This window comes from Thunnus albacares, chromosome 13, assembly GCF_914725855.1.
Source record: "Thunnus albacares chromosome 13, fThuAlb1.1, whole genome shotgun sequence".
NCBI lineage: Eukaryota > Metazoa > Chordata > Actinopteri > Scombriformes > Scombridae > Thunnus > Thunnus albacares.
Genome location: NC_058118.1, coordinates 32,611,326 through 32,623,825, shown reverse-complemented (window position 1 = coordinate 32,623,825; position 12,500 = coordinate 32,611,326). Strand labels below are relative to the sequence as shown.

The 12,500-nt window shown below is 40.1% G+C and overlaps 1 protein-coding gene across 3 annotated transcripts in view; it reads left to right on the top strand.

Moving 5' to 3' along the window:
• Nucleotides 1-12,500, top strand: part of LOC122995831 (platelet-derived growth factor receptor beta-like) — a 35,390-nt gene that overhangs the window by 467 nt on the left and 22,423 nt on the right. For all 3 annotated transcript variants that reach the window (XM_044371209.1, XM_044371208.1, XM_044371206.1), the window contains exons 2-6: nt 3,906-3,981; nt 9,525-9,593; nt 9,690-9,778; nt 12,028-12,223; nt 12,348-12,500. The exon at nt 12,348-12,500 is cut by the window's right edge and continues 108 nt beyond it. In XM_044371209.1, the coding sequence (XP_044227144.1) occupies nt 9,536-9,593; nt 9,690-9,778; nt 12,028-12,223; nt 12,348-12,500 (496 nt within the window). In that variant the 5' untranslated portion in view covers nt 3,906-3,981; nt 9,525-9,535. The remainder of the gene's footprint in view (nt 1-3,905; nt 3,982-9,524; nt 9,594-9,689; nt 9,779-12,027; nt 12,224-12,347) is intronic.

The following is a 12,500-nucleotide window of genomic DNA, read 5'->3' as shown; positions in this document are numbered from 1 at the left end:
TATACAGGTACATACAGTATATACAGTATATACAGTATATACAGTATATGCAGTATATACAGGTACATACAGTATATACAGGTAGATGCAGTATATACAGGTAGATGCAGTATATGCAGTATATACAGTATATACAGTATATGCAGTATATACAGTATATGCAGTATATACAGTATATGCAATATATACAGGTATATGCAGTATATACAGTATATACAGGTACATGCAGTATATACAGGTAGATGCAGTATATACAGGTACATGCAGTATATACAGGTAGATGCAGTATATACAGGTACATGCAGTATATACAGGTAGATGCAGTATATACAGGTAGATGCAGTATATACAGTATATGCAGTATATACAGGTAGATGCAGTATATACAGGTACATGCAGTATATACAGTATATGCAGTATATACAGGTAGATGCAGTATGTGCAGTATTTGCAGTATATACAGGTAGATGCAGTATATACAGGTACATGCAGTATATACAGGTAGATGCAGTATATACAGGTAGATGCAGTATATACAGGTAGATGCAGTATATACAGGTAGATGCAGTATATGCAGTATTTGCAGTATATACAGTATATACTGTATTTGCAGTATATGCAGTATATACAGTATAAGCAGTATATGCAGTATATGCAGTATATACAGTATATGCAGTATATGCAGTATATACAGGTAGATGCAGTATATGCAGTATATGCAGTATTTGCAGTATATACAGTATATACTGTATTTGCAGTATATGCAGTATATACAGTATATACAGTATATGCAGTATATACAGTATATACAGTATTTGCAGTATATACAGTATAAGCAGTATATGCAGTATATGCAGTATATGCAGTATTTGCAGTATATACAGTATATACTGTATTTGCAGTATATGCAGTATATACAGTATATACAGTATATGCAGTATATACAGGTAGATGCAGTATATGCAGTATATACAGTATATACAGTATATGCAGTATATACAGTATATGCAGTATATACAGGTAGATGCAGTATATGCAGTATATACAGTATATACAGTATATGCAGTATATACAGGTAGATGCAGTATATGCAGTATATACAGTATATACAGTATATGCAGTATATACAGTATAAGCAGTATATACAGGTAGATGCAGTATATGCAGTATATGCAGTATATACAGTATATGCAGTATATACAGTATATACAGTATATGCAGTATATACAGGTAGATGCAGTATATGCAGTATATGCAGTATATGCAGTATATACTGTATATGCAGTATATGCAGTATATGCAGTATATACAGTATATGCAGTATATGCAGTATATACAGTATATGCAGTATATGCAGTATATACTGTATATGCAGTATATGCAGTATATACAGTATATGCAGTATATGCAGTATATACAGTATATGCAGTATATGCAGTATATACTGTATATGCAGTATATACAGTATATACAGTATATGCAGTATATACAGTATATGCAGTATATGCAGTATATGCAGTGTATACAGGTAGATGCAGTATATGCAGTATATACTGTATATGCAGTATATGCAGTATATACAGTATATACTGTATATGCAGTATATGCAGTATATGCAGTATATGCAGTATATACAGTATATGCAGTATATGCAGTATATGCAGTATATGCAGTATATGCAGTATATGCAGTATATGCAGTATATGCAGTGTATACAGGTACATGCAGGCTGGAGAACGAGCCGTCAGGGTTCAGCTTTGGTGAATAAAATGTCACAGATATGTTTAAAATAGACTCAATATTTATAAAAACATATTAAAAGCCAGAATAACAGATCACTAATGTGTTCACATACCGACTGATATTCTCACACTGAGTCCTCCGTCTGTCTGTCCAGAGACAGTTCCAATAAAGTTTATTCAAAGGCAGCTTTAGTCTAAACAGAAGAACAAGAAGATAAAAACATGGAGCCTCAGATCAGTGAAACCACAACATGTCAGATATCCTCCAATCAGATTCAAAGATCACTACAGTCTATAACAGCAGCCATGTTGGAAATCTGATCTCAGAGCTGCTCAGACTGCAGACAGATCAATGATCGATCAGCTGATTGATCAGATGTCATGACCTCAAACTGAACAACAACTCTGCAGAGTCTGGATTTACTTTACTGAAGTTTCTGATTGGTTCAACACTGAGTCCACATGTTGAAGTTTACCAGCACACAGCTGCACACAGCTGCACACAGCTGTTCACGTTACACACAAACACACAAACACAACGTCTACACACGACTACGCTGCCCTCCAACAGCTCAAAACTACACACAATGTGTTTAAAAATGATTCAGAGAAATACCTCGCTGCAGCAGCAGAGGTCATGTGACGCAGCAGTGCAACCTTTGCACATTAAAATAAATCAATCAGATCAACGTGTGCCCATCATCCTGTAGTTAAAACCAGTACCAGTTAATAAAACCAGTACCAGTTAATAAAACCTGCAGAACCAACTGAAGCTGATCGTCCTTCCTTCTCTTAAACTGTCCAGTGAAAACAACATCTGTAAAGTGTTTTGTATTTTGCAGCTTGTTAATGTTAAGAGGCAACATGGATCACACACAGCTGACACACATGTAGGCTGGTCTTCTTCTTCTTCTAATAGTTTAAGTGGCAAATGTTTTAACTTCCTGAAGTATCTTCAGAGAGAAAACACAACAAAGATGAGTGTGTGTAGCAGGAAGGAAGCTGCTCTAGATTCACACATGACGAGTGAGATGGTCGGGTATGAATGTCAGGGCAGGTCGCACAATCTGACACGGTGTAACACCGCAAACAGCAGCAGCTCTGATAACATCCCAGCAGGTTTACAGACTGGAGTTACTGGGATAAACTGGCCACATGTTGGAATCTACAACAGCCGTCAGCCTGGCTCTAAATCTCCATCTTATGACCGGTTGTTGTGAGCTATCAGCGCTTTGCATTGTGGGACATTGAAGGCGAGGCGGGCAGAGCGCATCTGATTGGGCCACGCTGGGCAACCACCGAATCAGCTGACCTCCGACCAGGCTGCTGTTTCCTGTTTACGTCATGGAAACGACGGTCGGTAACATCACACAGCTCCGTGACTGTTATCTGCACAGAAGACCCGCCTCTCAATTCATCCGCGGCGTCGCTGTCATTGAAAACAAGTCTGTCTGATCGGACCGCAGGTTTCCTCTGAATCACTACAACGTCCGACTGTTTCCGGCGTCCTGCTGAATATTACGTACATGCTACAACTTGGCCAAATCAGCGCGTACTGCTGGTATAGTCGGAGGTTTCTAATACTGAAAGGGTTCATGTGACACTAAAACATCATGTGACCGTAAACATAATTCATTCACTTGTCCAGAAGAGAACGTTTGTGTGTGACAGCAGCTCTGGATCATCGATAAGTGAAAGAATAATGTTATTAATAATTAGAATAATAATAAAATGTTCATAACAACAAAACATTTGATTGGTTTATGTGATTGATTATAAACTCTGAATCATCCGGTTCACAGCCCTCCTGTTTCTTGGTGCTAGTTAGCCGTGTGTTAGCATGCGCTTGTCCACCGTGTTGAGTCCCTGGTGAAGTTACGTCGTTCCCACATAGTTCATAGTCTGTGGAGAAGGGAAGCGTCTTGCTGCTAGTTAGCTTTAGCTTTAGCTTTAGCTACGGACCGTGTTTCCAGTCACTGCAGTACAGGCTGCTGGTCGGCCTCGCTCACGTAGCATTGACGAGGTCATAAAATAACAGTCCCAGTGACTTACTGGTAACCAGGAGCTGCTGCTCGTAGCTTCTCACAGACGAAAAAACAAAACAAAAAACATAAAACTGCTGATGTTTGTATCTGATATCTGTCAACATCTGTCTCTCTGAAGGTCAAAGGTCACCATCATCTGATCTGCACAACACGACGCAACTGGAAGATGGAGGAGTGACGGGCAGGTGCGCCAGGTGAGACGGGTTAGACAGGTGAGACGGGTTAGACAGGTGAGACGGGTTAGACGGGTGAGACGAGTTAGACGGGTGAGACGAGTTAGACGTGTGAGACAGGTGAGACAGGTGAGATCAGTAACAACAAGTTTATTTAACTACCAGTATAAAACCAGTCTATACAACTACCAGTACAAAACCAGTCTATACAACTACCAGTACAAAACCAGTCTACATAACTACCACTACAAAACCAGTCTATATAACTACCAGTACAAAACCAGCCTATACAACTACCAGTACAAAACCAGCCTATATAACTATCAGTCCAAAACCAGTCTATATAACTACCACTACAAAACCAGTCTATATAACTACCAATACAAAACCAGCCTATACAACTACCAGTCCAAAACCAGTCTATATAACTACCAATACAAAACCAGCCTATATAACTACCAGTCCAAAACCAGTCTATACAACTACCACTACAAAACTAGTCTATACAACTACCACTACAAAACCAGTCTATATAACTACCAGTCCAAAACCAGCCTATACAACTACCAGTACAAAACCAGTCTATATAACTACCACTACAAAACCAGTCTATATAACTACCAGTCCAAAACCAGCCTATACAACTACCAGTCCAAAACCAGTCTATACAACTACCACTACAAAACTAGTCTATACAACTACCACTACAAAACCAGTCTATATAACTACCAGTACAAAACCAGCCTATACAACTACCAGTACAAAACCAGTCTATATAACTACCACTACAAAACCAGTCTATATAACTACCAGTCCAAAACCAGCCTATATAACTACCACTACAAAACCAGTCTATACAACTACCAGTACAAAACCAGCCTATATAACTACCACTACAAAACCAGTCTATACAACTACCAGTACAAAACCAGCCTATATAACTACCAGTACAAAACCAGTCTATATAACTACCAGTCCAAAACCAGTCTATATAACTACCACTACAAAACCAGTCTATATAACTACCAATACAAAACCAGCCTATATAACTACCACTACAAAACCAGTCTATATAACTACCAGTCCAAAACCAGTCTATATAACTACCACTACAAAACCAGTCTATATAACTACCAATACAAAACCAGCCTATATAACTACCAGTCCAAAACCAGTCTATACAACTACCACTACAAAACCAGTCTATACAACTACCAATACAAAACCAGCCTATACAACTACCAGTACAAAACCAGTCTATATAACTACCACTACAAAACCAGCCTATATAACTACCAGTACAAAACCAGTCTATATAACTACCAGTACAAAACCAGTCTATATAACTACCAGTCCAAAACCAGTCTATATAACTACCACTACAAAACCAGTCTATATAACTACCAATACAAAACCAGCCTATATAACTACCACTACAAAACCAGTCTATATAACTACCAGTCCAAAACCAGTCTATATAACTACCAGTACAAAACCAGTCTATATAACTACCAATACAAAACCAGCCTATATAACTACCAGTCCAAAACCAGTCTATACAACTACCACTACAAAACCAGTCTATACAACTACCAATGCAAAACCAGCCTATACAACTACCAGTACAAAACCAGTCTATATAACTACCACTACAAAACCAGTCTATATAACTACCAGTACAAAACCAGCCTATACAACTACCAGTACAAAACCAGTCTATACAACTACCAGTACAAAACCAGTCTATACAACTACCACTACAAAACCAGCCTATACAACTACCAGTACAAAACCAGTCTATACAACTACCAGTACAAAACCAGCCTATACAACTACCAGTACAAAACCAGTCTATACAACTACCAGTACAAAACCAGTCTATACAACTACCACTACAAAACCGGTCTATACAACTACCAGTCCAAAACCAGTCTATATAACTACCACTACAAAACCAGTCTATACAACTACCAGTCCAAAACCAGTCTATACAAATACCAGTACAAAACCAGTCTATATAACTACCACTACAAAACCAGCCTATATAACTACCAGTACAAAACCAGTCTATATAACTACCACTACAAAACCAGCCTATATAACTACCAGTACAAAACCAGCCTATACAACTACCAGTACAAAACCAGTCTATACAACTACCAGTACAAAACCAGTCTATACAACTACCAGTCCAAAACCAGTCTATACAAATACCAGTACAAAACCAGTCTATATAACTACCAGTACAAAACCGGTCTATACAACTACCAGTCCAAAACCAGTCTATATAACTACCAGTACAAACCTAGTCTATATAACTACCAGTACAAAACCAGTCTATATAACTACCAGTTTGAACACACACACACACTCACACACACACATATATAAACACAGACACACACACACACACGTATATAAACACACACACACACACACACACACACACATATAAACACAGACACACACACACACACACACACACACACACACACATATATAAACACAGACACACACACACACACACACATATATAAACACACACACACACACACACACACACACACACACATATATAAACACACACACACAGGACACTGTGTCTTTATGCTGAAACAGGAAACAGCATCTGAACTGTGATTTCCATGTTTCTGTTTGCTGAGCTCTGATTGGCTGCTGAGTTATTTGAACTCTGTGGTTGTTGAAATAAATCAGAAACGTTTTAAGACTCGTCAGGTGATCGTTCCTCCTGTTCATCCTGGAGAGTAAAACATCCTTCAGATGTGCTGTCATGTAAAGTCTGTGTGAAGCTTATATTCAGTTCGTCATATCAAGTGGAAATCTGTTTGAGCTGCGGTGTGTTCGTTGTGTCTCTTCTTCTGCGACGGTTTAATGGCACCGACCGGAGAATTAGCGCCACCTGCTGTTTATCTGCTGATATTCACACGGCAGCAGAAGAAGGAAACAAACATTCAGGACATTTGACTTTAAATCAGTTAAAGTTTGAGCTGCGTGTGGATGACGGAACATGAGATGTCCCACCGTCCTGTGATGTCAGTAAACGTATCACAGATTCAGGCTCCTCGCTGCCCGACAGGAAATACTTTCTGTTAGTTTTTCTTCTTCGGTGGTCGACTCACATTCCTCCCTCACACTCTGCCAAGGAGGCCTCTGACTGGCAGACTTTCCCACAGACACATTCTGATTGGATGACTGGAACCAAATTCCCCTTTTTCATTGGATGAGAACACACACACACACACACACACACACACACACACACACACACACACACACACACACACAGAGGAATGTGTGTTCAGGTCTGTTTGAATCATCAGAGTTTAAAAACAACAGACAGCAGCAGCAAAAACGTATTTCAGAGTTTTTCTGAGGTGAATCTGAAGAAACTTCATCTTTCAGAGAAGCTGGTAAGAAAAACGTCTTCATTCAGTTTATTATGGAAATTCTAACTGTACTGGTTCCAAACTGGTACCACTGGGTCGAGCAGAAGTCTGGAGGTCACGGTGAAGACGGCGGTGAATCTCACAGACTGACAGCAGCTGCTGAACATCTAACTCTGTAACAGTGACAGGAAACACAAATACACTTCCTGTTTATGACGTCTATGACATCACAGACATATAAGAATAAACATCAAACAACAAAAACACGACAATCCTGTTTATCTAAAGTTACATCTAAAGAGATAAGAGTGAAATGTATTAAGAAAACAACTACGCATGAACCCAAACGACTGATGATAAACAACAACGACTGATGATAAACAACAACGACTGATGATAAACAACAACGACTGATGATAAACAACAATGACTGATAATAAACAACAACAATGACTGATAATAAACAACAACAACGACTGATAATAAACAACAACAATGACTGATAATAAACAACATCGACTGATGATAAACAACAACGACTGATGATAAACAACAACAATGACTGATAATAAACAACATCGACTGATGATAAACAACATCGACTGATGATAAACAACAACAATGACTGATAATAAACAACAACAACGACTGATAATAAACAACAACGACTGATGATAAACAACAACAATGACTGATGATAAACAACAACGACTGATGATAAACAACAACAATGACTGATAATAAACAACAACAACGACTGATAATAAACAACAACGACTGATGATAAACAACAACAATGACTGATGATAAACAACAACGACTGATGATAAACAACAACAATGACTGATGATAAACAACATCGACTGATGATAAACAACAACGACTGATGATAAACAACAACGACTGATAATAAACAACAACGACTGATGATAAACAACAACAATGACTGATGATAAACAACATCGACTGATGATAAACAACATCGACTGATGATAAACAACAACGACTGATAATAAACAACAACGACTGATAATAAACAACAACAATGACTGATAATAAACAACAACAACGACTGATAATAAACAACAATGACTGATAATAAACAACAACGACTGATAATAAACAACAACAATGACTGATAATAAACAACAACAACGACTGATAATAAACAACAACAACGACTGATAATAAACAACAACGACTGATGATAAACAACAATGACTGATAATAAACAACAACAATGACTGATAATAAACAACAACAACGACTGATAATAAACAACAACAACGACTGATGATAAACAACAACGACTGATAATAAACAACAACGACTGATGATAAACAACAACAATGACTGATGATAAACAACAACGACTGATAATAAACAACAACAATGACTGATAATAAACAACAACAACGACTGATAATAAACAACAACAACGACTGATGATAAACAACAACGACTGATAATAAACAACAACGACTGATGATAAACAACAACAACGACTGATGATAAACAACAACAATGACTGATAATAAACAACAACAATGACTGATAATAAACAACAACAACGACTGATAATAAACAACAACAACGACTGATAATAAACAACAACGACTGATGATAAACAACAACGACTGATAATAAACAACAACGACTGATGATAAACAACAACAATGACTGATGATAAACAACAACAATGTCTGATAACAATAAAAGATGTTTTTCTTACCGCTGGTACATCTGTTCGCTCTGACCCAAACTCCCCTCGCCCCCCAGTTACCAGCCAGAGCCTCATCACTGGTTCCCAGTTACCAGCCAGAGTCTCATCACTGGTTCCCAGTTACCAGCCAGAGCCTCACCTCCGGTTCCCAGTAAAGAACCTGTTTGATCTTCTCTAACAGCTGGTTAAAGATCTCTTACAGATGTTTTAAGACATAAAATGTTCTATGACCTCATAATAAACCCAGAAACATGGTGGATCTGTGAATATCACATACTGGACTGTGATTGGCTCCAGACTGGTTATGATGTCATGCAGGTTTGTCCAGCCAGGTGTTAAATTGACATTTCAGGTGAGCTCAGAGAAACTTTCCTCTGTTCACGTCGTCATGTTTGATTCATCTGAAGTCTCTCTGTGTCGCTCTGATTGGTCAGGATCAGCCGCCATGATGGCGCCGATCAGAGGACGGACAGGAAGTCTGAACCTGCTGCACTTCCTGTTAGGTGAGTTACAAAACAAAAGCATCAGTGAGAGTTTACAGGTGGAGTTAAATCAGCTGAATAATTACCTGTCTGTCTCTCTACCTGTCTGTCTCTCAGGTGTGTTCCTGGTTGAAGCAGGTGTCTGTCTGGAGCTTCTTCCTTCAGCGTCTAAAGTTCTCCTGAACTCAAACTCCAACTACACTGTGGTCAGTACCTGTCTGTCTCTCTACCTGTCTGTCTCTCTACCTGTCTGTCTCTCTACCTGTCTGTCTCTCTACCTGTCTATCTCTCTATCAATCAATCAATCAATCAATCTTTATTTATATAGCGCCATATCACAACAGAAGTCATCTCAAGGCACTTTTCACATAGAGCAGGTCAAGACTGAACTCTTTAATTTACAGAGACCCAACAATTCCCCCATGAGCAGCACTTGGCGACAGCGGTAAGGAAAAACTCCCCTTTAACGGGTAGAAACCTCAAGCAGACTCCGGCTCTTGGTGGGCGGCCATCTGCTTTGACCGGTTGGGTTGAGAGAGAGAAAGAGAGAGGGGAAGGGGGAGGGGGGACAGAAGAAAAACAATCACAACAACAACAACAACAACAAGCACAAGCAGCAACAGCCAGGGAAGGATGCCATCAGGACCGCGAAGGCTCGGCCCGGGACTCGGGTTTTTCTGTGAGATGAGAAAGCACAAAAAACTCCGGGGAAGAAGCAAAGTTAGTGACATGCATTGATGTTACATGAATCCATACAGATGGAGAGGAGGAGGAGGAGAGAGGAGCTCAGTGCATCATGGGAAGTCCCCCAGCAGTCTAGGCCTATAGCAGCATAACTAAGGGCTGATCCAAGGCGAGCCTGGTCGGCCCTAACTATAAGCTTTATCAAAAAGGAAAGTTTTAAGCCTACTCTTAAACATAGAGAGGGTGTCTGCACCCCGGACTGAATCCGGTAGATGGTTCCATAGAAGAGGAGCCTGATAGCTGAAGGCTCTGCCTCCCATTCTACTTTTAAAGACTGTAGGAACCACCAGTAAGCTGCATACTGGGAGCGCAGTGTTCTAGTGGGGTAATACGGTATTATGAGCTCTTCAAGATATGATGGTGTCTGACCATTAAGGGCTTTGTAAGTTAGGAGAAGGATTTTAAATTCTATTCTAGATTTTACAGGAAGCCAATGTAGTGAAGCTAAAATGGGAGAAATGTGGTCTCTTTTTCTAGTTTTAGTTAGAACACGTGCAGCTGCATTCTGGACCAGCTGGAGAGTCTTTAGAGACTTGTTAGAGCAGCCTGATAATAAGGAATTGCAATAATCCAGCCTAGAAGTAACAAATGCATGAACTAGTTTTTCTGCATCTTTTAGGGACAGGATGTGATTTTTGTGATATTACGTAAGTGAAAAAAGGCAGTCCTTGAGATTTGATTTATGTGGGAGTTAAAGGACATATCCTGATCAAAGATAACTCCCAGATTCCTTACGGTGGTGCTGGAGGCCAGGGTAATGCCATCCAGAGTAGCTTTATCATTAGATAATGTGTTTCTAAGGTGTTTAGGGCCAAACACAATAACTTCAGTTTTATCTGAGTTTAGTGGCAGAAAATTGCAGGTCATCCAGGTCTTTATGTCGTTAAGGCATGTTTGGAGTTTGTTTAACTGATTGGTTTCATCTGGCATCATTGATAAATATAATTGGGTATCGTCTGCGTAACAATGAAAATTTATGGAGTGTTTCCTAATAATATTACCTAAAGGAAACATATATAAGGTGAATAGAATTGGTCCAAGTACAGAACCTTGTGGAACTCCGTGTCTAACTTTTGCCTTCATGGAGGATTCATCATTAACATGTACAAACTGAAATCGGTCTGATAAATAGGACTTAAACCAGATTAATGCAGTTCCTTTAATGCCAATTAAATGTTTCAGTCTCTGCAAAAGGATTTGATGGTCAATGGTGTCGAATGCAGCACTAAGATCTAACAGGACAAGTATAGAGACAAATCCTTTGTCCGATGCAATTAGGAGGTCTACCTGTCTGTCTCTCTACCTGTCTGTCTCTCTACCTGTCTATGTCTCTACCTGTCTGTCTCTCCAGGTGTGTTCAGGTACCTGTCTGTCTGTACAGGTGTGTGCAGGTACCTGTCTGTCTCTGCAGGTGTGTGCAGGTACCTGTCTGTCTCTCCAGGTGTGTTCAGGTACCTGTCTGTCTGTACAGGTGTGTTCAGGTACCTGTCTGTCTCTGCAGGTGTGTTCAGGTACCTGTCTGTCTCTGCAGGTGTGTTCAGGTACCTGTCTGTCTCTCCAGGTGTGTTCAGGTACCTGTCTGTCTCTGCAGGTGTGTTCAGGTACCTGTCTGTCTCTCCAGGTGTGTTCAGGTACCTGTCTGTCTCTGCAGGTGTGTTCATGTACCTGTCTGTCTCTGCAGGTGTGTTCAGGTACCTGTCTGTCTCTCCAGGTGTGTTCGGGGTGGAGTCAGGTGACCTGGCGGTTACCTCAGGACATTCAGGTGGGCGGGGTTACTGTGGAGACACAGGGCTCCAGCAGCGTCCTGCAGCTCCTGAACGCCACCTGGAGGAATTCTGGGAGATACACGTGTGAAGAGGAGTTCCCTGACGAGAGCCGAGAGGTCGACATATTCATACCTGGACAAGGTGAGCGTGATGTTTATCATGTATCGATCTGTTCTCTCCACCGCTTAAAACTAACTTAAAAATTAAAAACAATAAACATGAAATTAATCCCCGACCCCTGACCCCCGACCCCCGACCCCCCCAGGTCCTGAGGAATGGTTCGTCCCGCTCGGTCCAGGTGTAGTGATGAAGGAGTCGGAGGAAGATACCATCCCCTGCGTGGTGTCTGACCCGCAGCTCAGTGTCACGCTGTACGAGGGTCGCAACAGGATCCCGGTTACCGGGACGACGTATGAGC